The following is a 19,218-nucleotide window of genomic DNA, read 5'->3' as shown; positions in this document are numbered from 1 at the left end:
TAATGGTTACAGGCAGGCGCGCTAACCACTACGCCACGGCGCCGGATTTTGCTGGAAATAATCCCAATACATAATCATAGGCATTAAGCACCTAACATGGGTATGCATGAATGCCCTGAAAAATTGAATATGCTACCCCATTCGAAAATCTAGGTACTAAATTCACAGGTTAAATTGGTAATACGGCAACAATTAAAGTTAAAAAAGTTTGACACCCATGTCTTTCCCCATGTTAATTAAGTCAAGAATAATTATTAATACAATGCATATTTAGGTTTGATTTTCTAGACCCTGGTTATAATGCAACAGTTATTTAAGATATTAAAATTTGGTAGCTTAACATCTTGTATATATATATAAAGAACAGTTTTACACCTTCAGCTAATAAACTCATATATTAGGGTGGGGAAGAAGGGACACCACCAGCACGTAATATCCAAATATCCTGATCGTGTTTTAAACAATTAACAATGGTCTATGGGAGTCTTGAGGATATGGTTTTATAATTCTTTGAATGTTCTTTGTTTACTACCGAATGGGACGGGAAAATAGAAAGGAAAGGTGTCCCATCTTCCTGTTCCTATACCATAAATTCAGACAACTAGTAAACCATAGGCGTATATTTATAAACCATGTGCAACATACTAAACCAGTTTCAACCATATTCCTACCTTTGTCTCAAAATCTAGTTCATTTTTATATAACATTTCTATGGTAAATAGATTGGGGAGTGTCACACCACCACACTTGATGTGAACTTCATGCTTTTCACTGCAGATGTGAAAATAGAATTTTAGTTTAAATGAATGAATGTAACTTATATATATTCGCGAGGCCAGAAAACGACAGTCATTATAACACAGGTGTTTTGTTTCATACACCTCAGGCCCGCTCACGAGTTACCCCATATGTGACTGTGTGGGTGATTGTTTTTCTATATGGTTGATAAAGTAACAATTGCCCAACCCATAACCAAGTCACTGGGTTAAAAAAAATGCCGTTAAATATCTTGGCTAAAGACACAACGCCCACAATGGTAGCAGTGACAAGTCTCAAGTTTCAAGGTGGATGCCTTTGTGTAATACAGGTTCCATGTTAAGGTATAGTACAAGTGCCATATCATGAACAAAACACAATATAGTGCAATAATAAATACACATGCTACTTTGTTAAGTACCTTGTCTTCCCAAGTTTATCCAACACAAATTGACCAAAATGTCCAACAGTCGCTTTACTTGAAGTCCTGATGAAGTTGGATTCCAAATCCTGCAAGATATAAATTGGGTTTGTAAGTGTAGGGGTATGTTGGGTGACTGGTAGAAATGCAATCTTGGGAACGTGGAGTTATAACATGGTGTATTCATCTTGTGCTCATTGTCGAATTATAACACAGTGTAGAGGTGCCCTGATTGATTGGTGGAAATACAATGTTGGGAACACGACTTTAAACATTGGTATGGTCATACCCTGATAAGTACAATGTAGAACTAATACATGGTGTATTCGTACACCTCATGCTTACTTCCAGATTATAACAAGGTTCTATTCTAGCACTCGTTGCATGTTCATTTTAACTTTAACATATGCTTGTATTATAAGGTAAAAATACAATCTTGGGAGACTTGAGATGGTCTTATCCCCTTAGGTACATGTAAAATTAAAACATGATGTATTCGTACACCTCATGCTTACTTTCAGATTATAACATGGTTGTCTCCTAACAAACATGGTGTATTTATTTAAATAAACTATGCTTGCTGTCAAAGTACACCAACAACCTAACCTAACATAAACTTTATTTATGTCTTTAACTATAGTATTAATAGTGAAGATTAAAATAAATAAAACAACGAAGAGAAGGGAATGAACGATAAAATAATAGTGGTTAAAACACACAATACATTTAGTCCAACACTTACTTCAGCTGGTGTAGAACACAGTTGCGGGCCAACCCAATCAAAATAAACTGTAACCATCTTATAAGGACAATATATTAACTTGGTTTGTAGATCTGAGTCAGGATTCTTGTGGAACTCAAGGAAATTTCGATTTTCCACTGTAAGCAAGGAATCTTGTTATAATGAGTTAGGTTACAGTAGGGTGGGGGAAGATAGGACACCTTTAACACATGATATCCAAACATCCTGATCGTGTTTTATATACTTAACATCGGTATATGGGAGTCATAGGGATAAGATTTCATAATTCTTTAAATTTTATATGCTTCCCACCAAGTTGGACGAGAAAATAGAATGAAAAGGTGTCCCATCTTCCCCCACCCTACTATATATATTTTAATTTTATTATATGGAAGCACACGAAGGTCATTTGTAAAAGCATGCTAAAAGATTTAGGCAGTTTCTTCATTATCTCTTTATATATGTTTCTATTTCATATGGTTGAGCCATACCAGGGAACTTGGGATTTAGCCCAGAGTTGGCCCATTACCCCAACATTGTATATATGTACGTTCTATTTTATATGGATGAGGTCCTACAGTGAGGCATGCCATGGGACCTGGAATTTAGACCAGAGTTGGCCCATTACCCCAACTTTGTATATGCACATTCTATTCTATATGGATGAGGTCCTACAGTGAGGCATGCCATGGGACCTGGAATTTAGACCAGAGTTGGCTCATTACCCCAACATTGTATATGCACATTCTATTCTATACGGGTGAGGTCCTACAGTGAGGCATGCCATGGGACCTGGAATTTAGACCAGAGTTGGCCCATTACCCCAACATTGTATATGCACATTCTATTCTATATGGATGAGGTCCTATAGTGATGCATGCCATGGGACCTGGAATTTAGACCAGAGTTGGCCCATTACCCCAACATTGTATATGCACATTCTATTCTATACGGGTGAGGTCCTACAGTGAGGCATGCCATGGGACCTGGAATTTAGACCAGAGTTGGCCCATTACCCCAACATTGTATATGCACATTCTATTCTATATGGGTGAGGTTCTACAGTGAGGCACGCCATGGGACCTGGGATTTAGACCAGAGTTGGCCCATTACCACAACATTGTATATGCACATTCTATTCTATATAGGTGAGGTCCTGCAGTGAGGCATGCCATGGGACCTGGGATTTAGACCAGAGTTGGCCCATTACCACAACATTGTATATGCACATTCTATTCTATATAGGTGAGGTCCTGCAGTGAGGCATGCCATGGGACCTGGGATTTAGACCAGAGTTGGCCCATTACCACAACATTGTATATGCACATTCTATTCTATATAGGTGAGGTCCTGCAGTGAGGCATGCCATGGGACCTGGAATTTAGACCAGAGTTGGCCCATTACCCCAATATTGTATATGCACATTCTATTCTATATGGATAACTTGGTAGTTCCCCTGCCATATTAGGATAAACAAATTACAACAACATGAAATACAACTCACTTGTCTGAATTCCTGGCAACAGTTTATCCACGATATCTTGTAGTACGATATCAGCTTTAACTGAAGAATAAATGTTGGCGTTTTGAAGCTTGACGTCGCATATGGGGCATGTGAGGTAAACAGCCAAGTGTTTCGTGATACAACTTTTGCAAACTGTAAGTAAAGATAGGTGTAAGTTTTCACTGGTGCTGTTCTATACACCCCGTGTGCGGTTATGAGTTGTCATATAGCAATGTCACTTTGTGGGTGAATATATATATATTTTTTTTTAATGTATGGCTGATTATTTAGATAACCCATATCACTGGGTTGCAGAAATTAGTCAAGTGTCATCATTAAGACTCAAATGCCTTGAGCCAGACCAATCATAGTGCCACGACAGCAAACAAAATATAGTAAATAACTAAATTATATTAAGGATTTTGTGCTAAAAAACGTGACAGACAAAAATTAAGTTCAACACAGCACCAGGTCAGGGTCAGATTCACAAAATTTATTACAATTACAAATTTAAAAATAAACCTATTTTATTGTTGAATATAAACTTACATGAATGAAGACACTCTGTAATAGTGGTCGCATCAACCAAATAACCACAGCATATTTTACAAGATATATGGATGTTTAAATCAGCAAGTTTAATCTTTATTTCATCATCATTAGGTTTTGCTTCAACTGCATTCGGCTGTTTAGTAATTATAGAAATAAAATATGAATAGTAAATAGAGATACATGTAAGGCATAGGTGCCAAACTTAGGGTGGTAGGCTAGGCAGATCAACCCTGGAAAATTAGCACAAAATTAATCAGTAAAGAAGCAATACGCAATGGATCAAGTTAATTTTCCGTCATTTATAAAACTTTGGCGTGTGTGATGTGGGGAGTTATAATAAGAGTGAATGCACCAGTCACACATGGTGTATTCATATACCTCATGCTCACTGTCGAGTTATAACATGGGTGTCTTCTTATACACCAGACACACATGGTGTATTCATACACCTTATGCTCACTGCCTAGTTATAACATGGATGTCTTCTTAAACACCAGACACACATGGTATATTCATATACCTCATGCTCACTGTCGAGTTATAACATGGGTGTCTTCTTATACACCAGACACACATGGTGTATTCATATACCTCATGCTCACTGTCGAGTTATAACATGGGTGTCTTCTTATACACCAGACACATATGGTGTAGCCATACACCTCATGCTCACTGTTGAGTTATAACCTGGGTGTCTTCTTAAACACCAGACACACATGGTATATTCATATACCTCATGCTCACTGCCAAGTTATAACATGGGCGTCTTCTTAAACACCAGACACACATGGTGTATTTATACACCTCATGCTCACTGTCGAGTTGTAACATGGGTGTCTTCTTATACACCAGACACACATGGTGTATTCATACACCTCATGCTCACTGTCAAGTTATAACATCGGTGTCTTCTTATACACCAGACACACATGGTATATTCATATATAATATACCTCATGCTCACAGTAGAGTTATAACAAACCATTGATATTATCCAACATTAAATCAAATAACATAATATATTTTTCTACATTTAAAGCAACAAACATCAGCCACAATATATCAATACCTGCCGTTCATTTTCCTTCATTTCTGGCACCTTTAACTCATAATAAACAATTTTCCCCAAAGATTTTGTGCGAATAGCAAGATTTTCTGCCAACTTCCTCAGATGTTTTCCAAACTTAATGTAATCCATGGTCACTGGAAATAATTGTATAAAAGTTGTGAAAATGTAATAAATAGCTCTGTAGTTTAAAACAGTAAGCTAATAAATGGTAACATTGCTAGGTGTGGCGACAAGGATTATTTTCTTCCAGCTGAATGTAAATATGTTTTTAACTGTAAGCATGTTTTAAAAACTGTTATTTTGTCGCTATAACCTTTAATTTCATTTAAAATATCTTTAAATTTCACTACTATAATCGAAGAGACAACTAAAGTTATTATTGTTTGAATGGAGGGGCAAAAAGATTGATTGAAAACGACGGTAATTTAAACATGGATAATTGGATATCATAACAAATTATATAAAAAAATGTTTGTGAAGCTGATACAACCCTACATACAGTTAGTAAACTCCAAGTAAGCAGTAAACTTGCTTTTTTTTAATATTGTAAAAAAAAGACAGGTATTTTGTTCATAACAGGCTGACTCTGGCCTAAACCGAAAGTGCATGCCTCACCATGAGACCTTATTGATATAGAAACGTGAACAATTACTCAATTTAGTACTTACCTACTGCACCAGCGTTCACCCTTGACACGTAAGCCCTATACGCGATGAACACTTGACTTCTTGTAAAGAACCTGCTTTCGTTGGCAGGAATTGAATAAAGTTGCAGAAAATCGACCAAGTTTGGGAACGAAATATCGTCCAACTCAGGTCCCTTGGCGGCTTCTGAATCGTCCATGGCAAATGTATATTTTTTATTGTGCACTTAGCTTTTAGAGATGGGGTAAATGAAAATTGATTATAAGCTTGGCGGGTTTAAGGTGAATTCCCCATTCGGGAAGAAAACGTCGGCATTTTATTCGTCCCTGTTTAAACCCTCACTTAACGCCAGAGATACGGACTCTGCTTTACGCTAAACAATAAAAATTAAAAAACTCCATCTTTCTAGTTTTTGCTTTTAATTTCTGTGTAAGCTTTGGTAAAGACCTGAACTACCATTATCATTCAAACACATGTTCTATCGATCCCTTCAGTATTGTAACTCGTATAAAGTTTTAAAGCGAATGTGACCCATTTATTATGACATTTTACAATCTACACTTTATTTTCTATTCAAAAACTCCTTGGGATTGCCATTAGTCTTATAAACGCCTAACTTGCTTATATTCTACATAAACATTACTTCTGTACACATTTTATTACATTGTGGCATCTCTCGCAGAAAGTAAAAAAGAAAACAGAATCACCAAAAAACGAACAGATTTAAGAAAAATGAGATAACACTCATTAATTGCCAGTGAACTTAATATATTGGTGTGAAAATATACACGAGAAAACTTCTTTAGCCAAATGTAAGTAAATTAATTAAGATTTGATGATTATCTGGTGTTTAGATGGTTTATGTACAATCCTAAGTAACACACGCAATTTAAAATTTTTTACGCATTTCCGAACCTTTTAAAAACATGTTAACAACGTATTTGTAGTTTTTTTGTATAAGCAAAGTTACTGCCCAGGTTTTAATGGAGTGGTTGAATAAGCAGCATCAGGGAATAGGGAATGGTAGTTTACTACAGGTACATACGCGGCAGTTATCATATTCCCTGCAAAATATCTCCCATGCAGAGCTGCAACTGAATTAGCTGCTGCAGATACAGAATCACATTTCACATAAACGTTTCCCTTTGATTGCTTGTCCACAAAAACGTGATAAACTGCTCCATGACGTTGGCATTCCTCAATAACGTCGTCACGTATCTCCTTATCCCAACTGGAACCAGTTTCATTCAATGGATCGAACATATTAGATAACTGGAAGCATGTTGTAGCAATTGGTGGTGCACCTGTGGTACCTGCTGCACTTTGTGGAAGGCCGAGACCCATGGATTGGCCAAGATACAAAGCTTGCTGTGCAGCAGACGGAACTTCTAAGCCAGTTCCTTCAGCAAGTTTCGCCATGAGCTGCAACCTTCCTGTTGTACCAAGATCAATGCCAGCCCTTTCAACAGCATCATTATCCAAGAATGAAGGCCCACTAGCCAAACCTTGCATTGCATTCATATCAGTTCCGTAACTAACAGTGTTCAGCTTAATTGGTTTGCCAGCAATCTCAAATCCATTCAATTGGTCAAGCGCACGTTTTGCACACTCAGCTTCAGCGAAAGTAATGAAACCGTATCCACGTGACGCCCCAGCGTCATCCTTTATAATTTGAACTTGCTCAACTCGACCAAACGGCGAAAAAATCCCCTTGATCATTTCTTCTGTGATGTTTTCATGCAATGAACCAACATATAGCTTTGTGGGCCCAAGCGCTGCTTTCTGCAAACTTAGCTGCGCAGCTGCTATTTTATTTTTCTCTGATTGTGTTGGTTGCACTACGATAGGAACTCCAAGTAACTTCTGCCCACTTAGCCCAAGCGCTAATGGAATAGATTCGAGATCCTTGAACTCAACATACGCGATGCCTTTTGACCTCTTTGAATGTTTATCCTGGATAAGTTTTACTTCGCGAACCTTCCCAACAGATGAGAAAAACTCTTCTAAATCTCGGACCCGAATCCTTTGAGCAAGTTGCATGCAGAATATGGTCCTCGCATCTCGATCGGGAGGACTTGGTGATCTCGGTTTGGGAGGCGAGACTCTCTTCGGACTTCTTCTCGGCGATCTAGATCGATGTCTTCTCCTCTCACGAGAACGGCTCCGCTTCCCACCTCTGCTGCTCCTCTTCCGATCCCTGGATCTTGATCTGGACCTCGATCTTCTGTGTCTTCTGCTTCTACTCCTTGATCGGCTCCTGCTTCGCTTTCGGGACTTTTTCTCGCTCTTTTTCTTCGCTTCTTTTTCACTGCTCTTCTGGAAAGGAGCTTCCAGCATAGCTTCTACATCAATGTCATCCGTCATCTTTATCTATATCTCTGCTTTGAGGAGAAAAAGTCAAAATTGAGTTCAACTTTTCACTTGTAATCCTATCTGGAACAAATCAGAATCTACAAACTGCCTTAACAAAACAGAAAACAACAGAAATATTAAATGCAATGTGTGATAGTGGTAAGCTATCAGGTTAGGTTAAATATAACTCACGATTACTGGGGCACGAGCACAAAAAGAACTGTTTTGGGCGGAAACCTATATCCTACATACATGGATTAAAAAATAGTTAGGTTAGTGGTCTGACCGCGACACTTTTAAGATCTGTAAAAAAAAGTTAAGAATTCTTCAACCCTGGCCTGGCAGTTCCACATGAGACAAGAGTCTGAAAATTTATAAAATCATAAGAAACTGCTGGAAACGGGAAATATAAAATACTTAAGACTATGTATAACTGTTCACTGTGAACCAGGACTGCAAAAATATTTTGTTTTTACGTTTTTTAACTAAAAATGCAACAGCTTTTGCAATGACATTATATGAAAAAATTGTTGCCATTTTTTAACTTATAACACAATACACAATAGATTGGTAAATATGATAAGTACCATGATAAAGGCTTTGTAGGTTGAGATGGAGGCAAAACTCAAGGGGGAAAACTGCAAAATAATATAGTATGACACATGTGTTTGTTTGGGGTATATGACATTATAAATTAATGTTACAAATGCTTTGGAACTGTGACAAGCAGAGAGACGTCCATCTTGATAGTGGTAACACTGTAGAAATGATATTTCAAATGTAAAACGGGCTACACAGATGAATGCTCAATAAAAGAACACGAAAGAGTATGAAATACTAGACTTAACCAGAAGCAAAGAAGGCACTTCCAAAAACTATCAGATGCAGTTTAGAATTGATTTATTAATATTATGTAACTGGCGGTCTTTGGTCCCAATCCTAAGTCCTATGCCCACATTAAGAACTTAAATATACAAATTTCTACAATGTAAAACATGGCTATAAGCTAAAAATTAGATTATTAGGTTTTCCCTTTTAAAATTCCAGCTTTATTTAAAGTCACCATAAACTTAATAAGTCAACCACGTTTACCAAATTAAAATGCGACTAAAATTACAGCTTGATTTAAGTCCCCATACAATTTCTGAATAAAAGATTAAATACCAATAATTGTACGTTGTTTGCGATCTGGTGTTGCCGAAATGGAAGGTCCAGGTTCATTTCTGGCAACAGACAACAACCTTTATATTTTAAGTTAATAAACAACATATGGAGTAATACATGGATCAATTACATAGATAAGATAGCTAGCTCAGGACTTTTTTATATAGCACACAGAATTTTCAGGACTAGTTAGGAATTTTTCACTTTTCAGTGGCATAGCATTTTCTATATGAACAGTTAATACAAAGTAAAGATGCCAACAGTTGGTGGAGTGTTATGTTAACTTATGTACAGGCTTTAGTATAGGCTTTATTTGTATGCTAAACCCAGTATATATTTAAAGGCCTACAAAGTTAAGCCTATACTTGTTATAACTGCTGCAAGAGACTTGTGAACAACAAACGCAATAAGCTCAACATTGTTTCTGATTCATCTGTAACAATGGATAACAGATGTTAGGACAATCGTCTATGTTACGTCATCAATAAAAAGCATTGAAGTTTACTTTTATCGATTCCGTTAACTTTTTAGCAGAGAAATATACATTTAAAAAATATTTTTCGTTACGCCTTTTTGTTATATACGCGTAACGTACCTTTACGCTTCTTTTTTTCATATAATAATAGTAATAAAGTCATAAGCACCTATGCAACTGATCATATACGCCTAGAACTGCTAATTTAGAATGTTACAACTGCACTAAACGTTCAAAATTCGCCCACAACGAAAATTAAGCGAAACTTTTGTAACAAGATGGCGGCTGCGCCTTTTCCATGACGTCATAGGTTATAGGTCAAATAGATAAAACATAAATTTGAAACCACGTGTCTGCGAAGTAGAAATATTTGGGGAGCGGTAAATTTAAAAAGCTGATGTTTCATGGAATATTTTATTTCATTGCGAATATATTTGTTCCTTTTTTCAGTTTACATAAATATTTGCACGGTAAAATATATGGAAGCATAGTAAGGCGGAAACACAAAAGTTTTGGTGTAAATCAGAGTCTGGTGTAAATAGGCCCGTGTTTTGTTCCGTGAAGAACAGAAAATCCAACATTTCTCAAACCTTAATATTTATTATCATGTACTAATTTGGATGACGTATAAAAAGTTGCAAAAATCACATAATTTTAGACGAAAACCTATAAGCTATTAAACACCACTGATAAAAAAAAAACGGTTTACCCAAAATTGTAGTTTTTTTTTTTACAAGTTCAAGCAAATATCCAACTAATATATAGTAGGGTGGGGAAAGGCAGGACATCCTTAGCACCCCCAGTTGACCTTTACCCACGTCATGAAAGTTCTTTATAAGTACGGGAAAGTACGTCATATATTACGTAACGTAATTCAGCACCTAATATCCAAATATCCTGAACGTGTTTTAAACAAATAACAACGGTCTATGGGGGTCGTGAGGATACGATTTTATAATTCTTTGAATGTTCTATATTTAATACCGAATGGGACACTAAAATGAAATGAAAGATGTCCCATCTTCCCCCACCCTACTATATACGCTACACGAAATAGGTACAACAGGCATAAATAAATTAACGGTAAGCTCTCAGCGAATCTTCCAACGAGTCTGTACTCTTCGAGCGCGATTGGACGATTGAACTTGGTCCAGATTTGAGGTCGTCATCGCTGTCACTGTGATGTAATAAGTAGATTGTTACATAACAGACAAAGGTAGTGATGCAACAACAAAGAACTGTCTATACACCAATTGTGCAGCGCCGTATATACAGTGGTTAGCGCGCCTGTAACTAGCCCAAAGGTTACAAATGTTGGCGTACGTGTCCCTGGGCAAGACACTTCACGACAATTGCTCCAACCTAGTCGTCATTATTGGGTTATTCAAATTGTCAGTCATACAGAAAAGCAATCGCCCACAAATTGACATATGGTAACTCGTATTATCTATTGCTGACAGTAAGACGATAATCGTAATTGAAGCATCACAATATTTCATTATGACGTCACAGTGAACAATTATTACAAAATAATCACCTGTCCGATGATTCTGATTGTCTCGCTTTTCTTCCTTCGTCGGATCTGAGAGTGCTGTCCTTCTGTGACATCATAGAGGTACCTTCGGACGCGTCGGTTTCTGTGTCTTTGTACCCAGTGAGCGGACGTGACGACATACTGCTTCCGTCATCGATGCTTGTGCTACGTGGGTGGCTGGGGGTGGGATTATAATTAGTAGAAGCTTGAGTGACTAATCTATGATTGCCACTCCCATGCCCAGAGTCTAGTAGCTGAATAAGCTATTGCAGTCTTAAACTATTGATAGTGGGTCCTTTCTTGCATATTGGAAAACGTATCTTGCAACATTCACATTCCTATATGTGTGACCAAGACGTACCACGTTCAAACCCCACCTAAGGTAATATCACGAACCTGTAAATACTTGAACCTTCCTGACTCGCAAGCCTGTACTCTTTGCCCACATCTAGCGGCATGTTACGAACCATTGGTGCGCGTAAGTCTTTCGCGGTCGGTAATCTTCCATCTCGGCCCATTGAAAGTGGTGGAGCAAATCTATGACATAACATATAGTAGGGTGGGGTAATATGGGACACCTTTCCATTCTAATTTTTCGTTCCATTGAATCTATTTGGTATTAAACAAAGAACATTTAAAGAATTATAAAACCGTATCCACACGACTTTCATAAACGGTTGTTAATTGTTAAAAACACGATCAGGATATTTGAATATATGTGCTAAAAGTGTCCCATCTTCCCCACAACATAATTTTTTTATTATCAAGCACAATGTGGGTGTATGTGTCCTTGGGTAAGTCACTTAACAAATTGCTCTAACCTAGTGGTAACTAATGGAAAAGATCATATTAATTATACAATATGAAACGAACATTACGCCCACATTAAGTATACACCTACTTACAGACTATCTACATTATGCTTGGTAGCAGAAGTAACATGATATTTGTTTCATTTACCTTCCCATACTTGATTGAGTGTATTCGCTCATTGCGTCCCTCATGTCATTCATAGCGAATGGGTCCATGAACCCAGATATCGGGGGTCCCCCTGCGGGGTTAAACAGGGGGTTTCCCATCATCATGCGGGGGTCCTGCTAATAATTAAGTCGATAATTTAGGGGTCATACATAAATTAAAATCCTAACCAAAATAGTAGTAAATATAGCATGCATCGTTCATTTGTTGTTTTTGCTTTTAATTGTAATTGACTGTCATAGCTATATCCAGTTTTACGTTGAACTATTTTATTAATCTTTGGTTTAAACATTAATCCTTATACCTCTTTACACTACTTTAATACTTTTACCCTCGTAACATATATTCCCATAAACACCTTAGCACATACAGGCACAACATATAAACATAGAGATCGTATAACACTACACTACCTGTTCAATAAACCTGGCTTGGCCCGGCTTCGGGGGCCATGACAGCGGCACGTGACTACCTTGTGTCAAGCCACTCCTTGGAGACACAGTGTATGGTATAGTGAGGTTGGCTAACCGAACACCAGATAACTCAATTGGAAGATTTCCTAGAAAATAAATCAATGAACTTTCTTGATGCTATTTTTCTGCCATATTAAATCTTTCCTTCAGGTATTTTAAACTGGTTACAATAGCTTTTCTGGGATTTATAAGTACTATCGCTGTCACTGGTAAATAAATGAATTGTGTTGCATGGAAAAGTATTTAATCACCCACAAAGTTAAGTGATAACTCATACACAAGATGCATGGAACAAAACACCCGTGTTATAACGACTGTGTGAATTAATAATCATGTCTTTATTTTCTTAGATATTACCTGGATTCTCCCATTGGTCCTTGTTTGGGTCGTAAGACTGAATCGTGCTCAAACATTTCTGTTGTGTCCAACTGTACCCACCAACCTGTGATGTAACAATGGTGCTTGTGAGAAATAATACCGGGTATTTCAACCTCACTTATGAGTTGAGTCCGAGTACCAAATTATAAGCTGTACAAAAAATATTCACTCACAAAGTTACATATGTGGTAACTTGTAAGCGGACACGAGGTGTACGAAACAGAACACACGTGTTATAACGACTTTCATCGCCTTGTGTGTGGCAAATTAAGATAGGTTCATTTAAGCTCTTTACCGAATGTTTCTAAGCTTATTAGGTTGTTGGCAAAACGAAAATCATTACAACATACTTTAAGTCTTTAACCTATTGACAAGTTAAACTTGTTGTTTTGAATAAAGATAACTTGATAAATAGCAGCCACAACACCTAGCTAAGCAAAAACATGTTCTTACCACAAATATCTTTCCATCATAATAAGCGCACCCCCCCTCACTATGGGGAAGGGGTAGGGGGGCCACGAGTGTCCATTGGTCCGACATCGCACTATAGATTTCAGTTTCTGTTGAAACGTATCAACTAGGTTACTTAATCTAAAGTTAGATTGATTAAATAATGATATTTACCTCAACTGAATAATTAATGATTTGAATTTTGCTATCATATTTATAAATGAATGTAACTTGTTTTATTCTTGTGTACTAGCGAAACGATAGCTGTTATAACACTAGTGTTCGGTTTCATACATTTCGTGCCTGCTTACGACCACTGTGTTAGAACAGACATAAATATTGCTTTATAAATTCATTCTAGAAACCCTGCTTTCGATATGTGGCAACCATGGATAAGTCACTGCCTATCCTTATCCATTCACACAATACATTGCTACTTATCCATAATTATACAGTAGGCCTATTACTATAACTTTAATGGCCCCAACACATGTTCAGATCGACAACCTACCATGAATATCAACTCTCTTGTTCAAACCAGCATTGCCACCAGTAACAAATATACTGTCTCCAAATGCAACCATGGCGTGCCATCCTCTTGCAAAGTGCATGGGAGTTCTCTCATGCCAGGTGTCATGTCTGTACAAGAAATAGGGAAAAATTTACAAGAATGAAAGCTTCAAATATGAAATAATGGCAGCATTGAGCCTTGAACCTGTACCTTCTGAACTACAGGCCAGAGTGCTAACATTGTGGGAGTATATGTTCTTGCATAATAAACTTAACGGCAATCCCTCAAAATGTGGGTCCTTATAGGGCCTTTTGTGCTATAGGCATATGTGCTAACATTGTAGGCATATGTGTTCCTGGATTAGATACTTGAAGACACACCATAATATTTTCCTCGGCATATGGAAACAAATGTGGGTCCTTATATATATTTTATTATCAATAAATATAAAGGGGTAAATACTAATAGAGATTTTATCAGCAGTGGTTTCCAGAACACTCATGTTATAACGACTGTTGTTCTCCGCCACATGTGAATACTTAAGCAACATTTATTTTGTATTCCTAAGACCTTCTTGCTTGTTATCAGTGTGTAACTGTCAGTATTATTTATATTACTGACAAGCATAAATATGGTTTGCCCGGAAAAAAGTTACATTTATTCTTTCAAACCTTGGAGAAGTTTAAAAATACAAACTTTAAACCAAACCCACCTTGGACTGTAAGCCAACAGTTGGTTGTTGAATCTTCCCTCCTTGAAGCCCCCACTTATATATATAAGATTTCCATGAACTGACTGCGCATGGTCGCACAGACCAGTCTGCACGGAGGCTACATATCGCCAACGATCATCCTCGAGCGAGTAACATTCCATTGATGACATTCGCCCAGCAGCGTTGACGCCACCTATAAAAATCATATTATCTAGATTATGTCATAAATATCTTACACGTTTTCTAAAAGATCATTTCTCAATCATTACAACCTAGACGGTGCTGCCATCTAAACTTTAACTAATAACTCTCAGATGGACATATTAACCCTCAATTTAAAACTAGCAATTCAAGAACAAAGTAGAAATCATGTTATCACTTAAAGCAATCAGTAACATATACTGGACACAAGTAATCAAGTTAACAACCCACCTAATGCATACATCCTGTTATCCACCACACTGACAGTGAAGCCGGCTCGCTTGTCGTTCATGGAAGCGATTCTCATCCATATGTTGAACCTGGAACAACAGGGGTATGTTACAATTACATTTATACAGCTCGGCATATTATTCATACAGAAAATCAAAGTAACTCGTATCTAGATGTTAAACCTTTCAGAATAAATAAATGAATGAATAAATACTAATGGATTTAACTGAAAATACTGGTTATACCTAACAAAAGAGGAATTATTACATCACTGTGATTATTATTACATCACATACACACCTCGGATCATATCTAATGACAGAGTTGACGGCAGTCGTTCCTCTTTCATCAAACATGTTCTGCCCACCAACCACGTATAAGAAGTTGTTCATAACACAAGCACAGTGGCTGGAGTAAAATAGAAGTTGAGGAATTAATAGAACATTAATTTAGGTCGAAGAAAAATATCAAATATTTGAAAAAAACTATCAAAAAAATAAAAATATGTCATGTCACACTGTATGACTCTGCAACCAATCAAACATATGGCTGCTACAATTGTTGGCAATAATGGGTGTCAAATTATTAACGTACTGACATTTGGAAGACCTATGCTATACCAGGGTTATAAAGTAGCAAAACATCTGTTTTACAATCATGTTTTACAAGCATCTGCACATTCTTGAATTTTGTACAGAAAATAATTACCCACAAAGTAACATACGTTGTAACTGGTAAGCGGGCATGAGGTGTATGAAACAGAACACACGTGTTATAACGACTGTCAATGCTCCGCCATGCGAGGATAAATAAGTTACATACGTGGTAACTTGTAAGCAGGCATGAAGTGTATAAAACAGAACACCCTTGTTATAACTACTGCTGACACATACATCACACCACCCACAACCTCACCTGCACAATCCTTCATGCATCGGGGGAAGAAACTCCGACTTTGACATATCGCTGTTGATCGCAAACAACTGGTTGGATACTCGGTCATGCGGATCCACTCCACCAATGATAACCATTCGTGTGTCGTTCGAACGAACCTGGGGGGTTTTTGTAAGGATAATATTTTTTGTTGCATAGATTTTAATTTTTACCATTTTTTTTCGTGCGGATTCACATCTAGTTTGCATGCTTTTAGTATTAATATTACAAATGACCTGTCCGTAGATTTTTAGACAGTTAGTTATGGTAGCACCTTGAGTGTTAAAGTATGGAAGAAACAGACCAACACTTTAGATCCCGGATGTGCCTCACTGTAGACCTCACTCTCATAGCTAGCCCTTGAATTGAAACCCGGTCCGTGGATATAACCAAACATACAAAGACTTGAACATATATACAAGCTTACCTGTGTTCTAACAGACTGCAGAATAGGTTGCGAATGCGGTAACATATGGTAGTTGGAAGCCTCAAGTAACAAGTAGTTGCATTCCACTCGCATAAACTCAACAAAGTTAACGTAACGAAGCAAGTCACGAGGAGGAATGAGCGGGAAATGAATCTTCTCCATCAATGTTCGCACATGTTGGTATCTGATGGAAATTATTGAAATTATTGTAATATATTGTAATAAATATTGTTACAAACAATAGCAATAAACAGGGTGTACATTCCCTTTTATAAACATAATATAATTTTTAATTATCTTTTCCAAAACGATAGTGAAGATTATGGTAATTAAAGAAAGAAGAGAAAGGAATCAACAGCAAAACACCAGTTGTTAAGGATAAAAAGTGAGTGGCAGACATACATGGTGCACCTCATGCTCGCTGTCGCTCTTACCTCTCCGTTTTATAAAGCAACCACTGCCTTGCTGCTTCAAACAATTCAAGTTCAGAAACATTTTTTAGCGAATACGAATCCAGGAGGAGACTCATGTTGTTGATGGTTAATTTCTGTAGAAAGTATATTTTAATATTTATTGCTTAGAATAACAAAGATTAGATAATTTAAACAACGAAAAAAGGAATTAGCAACAAAAAAGAAGTCGTTATACTAAATTATCAGCCATACATTAACAGCCATAAAAATTATCAACCATAGTCATGTATTACTATATAAGTGATGAATTATAAATGAATGTAACTTATTTATTCCTACACTTACAAAAACATCAACAACCTGAAGTGAAATTTCTTCCTGGCCGACTATCGTTACTTTGGTATATTAAACTTTTCTTATTAAACTAGAATACCAGTTTCAAAACCAAACTTTTATCATTAAAAAACAAATCCTTTGTCTTTAACACCAACCTGAATTTCTTCTGTTTTAACAAGTTCGTTCAGATGTTCAGCAATGAAACTATAAGCCTTATCCTCCACCCCAGCTAATGTATATTTATCCGCGATATGAATGATGTCAACGCAGTTGTAAACTGATATCTCGCCTACCAAGAACGTCTGGGGAATAAAGATTTTGCCAGATAACTAAACGCAACTTAGTAAAAAAAATTTGTTGAAAAAAATTCTTGAAAAAAATTCTTGTTAAACAAATGCAACATGGATTAATGTAACTTATATGTTCTTGCGTGCCAGGTAGCGACAGTTGTTATAACACGGGTGTTTCCACACCTCTAAAACGTAAGGTTACAGCGTTTCCCTCAGTTGATATTACAATAAAACCACCCGAAGGGACTTTCCCTAATAGGCATCAACACGCGGTTTTAAACAGGGAGTAATAATAATGCCTGCTTACGAGTCACCACGTAAATAACTTATTTACCCTCGCGTGGCGGGGCAACAACAGTCATTATAACACGGATTTTCTGTTTCAAACACCTCATGCCTGCCTTCAAGTTACCACGTATGTAACTTATTTATCCTCGCATGGCGGGGCAACGACAGTCGTTATAACACGAGGTGTTCTGTTTCATACACAGGTGTTCTGTTTCATACACCTCGTGCCTGCTTACGAGTCACCATAGATGTAACTTATTATACTTATTAGCCTATATTTCTTTCTTACCTTGCAGAAGTTAAGTATGGGCTTAATCTGCATATGACCAGCAGCAGATAACACACAATGTACGTTCCTCATACTGAGTTGAAGCTCAGATGTATACAAGAAGTTAATGACGTGACGTAATCCATCAGCGCTCACACCTCGGATTTCAACGACCTGTGATAGAAGTTGAATGAATGTAACTTATTTAACCGCGCATAGCGGGGCAACGACCGTTCTTATTATACGGGTGTTCTGTTTCATAAACCTCGTGCCCGCTTACAAGCTACCACGTTTTCAAGTAGAGAGCTACGTAGGAAAAGCCCCGTTAGGTAATTTTCAGCTGTGTTTAAATAGCATCGACAGTCAGCATGAGGCGATCTCTGTACTGCAGATTCAACATCAACTTTATATATTCGGTCAGGAATAGTGTTATTACCAATACCCTGTTTTAAAACTGCCGTTTTTCTTTAATTTTGGACTTCGTTAATTTCAACAACCCACAATGAACCACCCACAACGGTAGCAGCACCAAGCCTCGAACCTATGACATCTTGGTTAACCACACTATCACCTACCTCGTGTTCGTTCTTAAATCCATCCTCGCTGTTGAAGAGATTGCGTAGATAAGGACTACAAGAAGCGAGAACGTTTTTATGAGCTAAGAATGGTTGCTCTTGCGCTATCAGTGTTACGTCACAGAGGATCTTGTCTTCTCGAAGATCGTTCAAACCGCTGACGACAGCGTTGTTGTGGCTGTTCGACTTGAAACTCTGGGATAAAAAGGGTTTAAATGTCTCTGTTTCTTATATCCACACACTGCAATAGCTTCAGCAACTCGACTGTGGGCATGGGAGTGGCAACCATGGATAAGTCACTCAAGTTCCCACCCACAAAGTTATAAATGACCAAAACAACCAAAATACCTGAAAGTCTGGTCTTCTTCCGAGCGAGCCGGCCACATTACCAGACACACTTCGTTGAGGAATCAAGCCGGCCATTTAAACTTAATCTAAAATCTGTTCTCCACAAATAAAAGAGGTTGTTAATAAAGAAATGTTTTTTCTTGCATGTTCGGGTAACGACAGTCGTTATAACACGGATGTTCTGTTTCTTACC

The 19,218-nt window shown here is 37.4% G+C and overlaps 3 protein-coding genes across 8 annotated transcripts in view; all 3 read right to left on the bottom strand.

Moving 5' to 3' along the window:
• The window catches only part of LOC100179523 (polycomb group RING finger protein 1), a 25,245-nt gene extending 19,184 nt beyond the window's left edge, over positions 1 to 6,061 (bottom strand). For 2 of the 3 annotated variants that reach the window (XM_026837843.1, XM_018815042.2), the window contains exons 1-7: positions 5,713 to 6,061; positions 5,045 to 5,178; positions 3,973 to 4,108; positions 3,424 to 3,576; positions 1,920 to 2,056; positions 1,178 to 1,266; positions 672 to 771 (exon numbers count right to left, since the gene is read on the bottom strand). In XM_026837843.1, coding sequence (XP_026693644.1) covers positions 672 to 771; positions 1,178 to 1,266; positions 1,920 to 2,056; positions 3,424 to 3,576; positions 3,973 to 4,108; positions 5,045 to 5,178; positions 5,713 to 5,887 — 924 coding nt within the window. In that variant the 5' untranslated portion in view covers positions 5,888 to 6,061. The remainder of the gene's footprint in view (positions 1 to 671; positions 772 to 1,177; positions 1,267 to 1,919; positions 2,057 to 3,423; positions 3,577 to 3,972; positions 4,109 to 5,044; positions 5,179 to 5,712) is intronic. The other variant, XM_009862666.3, reaches the window with a different exon arrangement.
• Positions 6,062 to 6,327: 266 nt separating this feature from the next.
• Positions 6,328 to 9,957, bottom strand: LOC100187414 (RNA-binding protein 39-like). 3 transcript variants are annotated; one of them, XM_026837841.1, is made up of 6 exons: positions 9,800 to 9,957; positions 9,570 to 9,637; positions 9,205 to 9,263; positions 8,628 to 8,798; positions 8,233 to 8,404; positions 6,328 to 8,066 (listed from the first exon to the last, which is right to left on the bottom strand). In XM_026837841.1, exon 6 carries the CDS (start codon positions 8,050 to 8,052, stop codon positions 6,655 to 6,657), a length of 1,398 nt encoding a protein of 465 aa, XP_026693642.1. In that variant the 5' UTR covers positions 8,053 to 8,066; positions 8,233 to 8,404; positions 8,628 to 8,798; positions 9,205 to 9,263; positions 9,570 to 9,637; positions 9,800 to 9,957; the 3' UTR covers positions 6,328 to 6,654. The 3 variants fall into 3 exon arrangements, with proteins under 3 accessions (XP_026693642.1, XP_026693643.1, XP_018670586.1); XM_026837842.1 differs by having other exon boundaries at positions 8,233 to 8,284; XM_018815041.2 differs by having other exon boundaries at positions 8,233 to 8,284; positions 8,628 to 8,678.
• A 117-nt stretch (positions 9,958 to 10,074) lies between these two features.
• LOC100185832 (kelch-like protein 9) lies at positions 10,075 to 19,118 on the bottom strand. Of its 2 annotated transcripts, none has more exons than XM_026837839.1 (18): positions 19,026 to 19,118; positions 18,678 to 18,872; positions 18,124 to 18,276; positions 17,412 to 17,558; positions 16,942 to 17,054; positions 16,508 to 16,691; positions 16,063 to 16,199; positions 15,448 to 15,555; positions 15,148 to 15,236; positions 14,716 to 14,908; positions 14,004 to 14,131; positions 13,496 to 13,602; positions 13,022 to 13,106; positions 12,605 to 12,750; positions 12,174 to 12,310; positions 11,610 to 11,750; positions 11,217 to 11,390; positions 10,075 to 10,856 (listed from the first exon to the last, which is right to left on the bottom strand). In XM_026837839.1, exons 1-18 carry the CDS (start codon positions 19,098 to 19,100, stop codon positions 10,757 to 10,759), a joined length of 2,412 nt encoding a protein of 803 aa, XP_026693640.1. In that variant the 5' UTR covers positions 19,101 to 19,118; the 3' UTR covers positions 10,075 to 10,756. The 2 variants fall into 2 exon arrangements, with proteins under 2 accessions (XP_026693640.1, XP_026693641.1); XM_026837840.1 differs by having other exon boundaries at positions 10,080 to 10,856; positions 12,174 to 12,307.
• Between the last annotated feature and the right edge of the window lie 100 nt (positions 19,119 to 19,218).

Source organism: Ciona intestinalis, unplaced genomic scaffold (assembly GCF_000224145.3).
Source record: "Ciona intestinalis unplaced genomic scaffold, KH HT000025.2, whole genome shotgun sequence".
Classification (NCBI taxonomy): domain Eukaryota; kingdom Metazoa; phylum Chordata; class Ascidiacea; order Phlebobranchia; family Cionidae; genus Ciona; species Ciona intestinalis.
The sequence above is the reverse complement of the archived record's forward strand: the minus strand, read 5'-3'. Positions and strand labels throughout refer to the sequence as shown.

Bases quoted from the DNA above. Each gene is read 5' to 3' on its own strand.
- LOC100187414 (XM_026837841.1), bottom strand. From the start codon at position 8,052: ATGACGGATGACATTGATGTAGAAGCTATGCTGGAAGCTCCTTTCCAG.
- LOC100185832 (XM_026837839.1), bottom strand. From the start codon at position 19,100: ATGGCCGGCTTGATTCCTCAACGAAGTGTGTCTGGTAATGTGGCCGGC. The intron at 17,055-17,411 runs GTTGGTGTTAAA...TACTTTCTACAG, and splicing joins TTAAAACAGAAGAAATTCAG to AAATTAACCATCAACAACAT. The intron at 15,556-16,062 runs GTGAGGTTGTGG...ATTTTACTCCAG, and splicing joins ATGCATGAAGGATTGTGCAG to CCACTGTGCTTGTGTTATGA.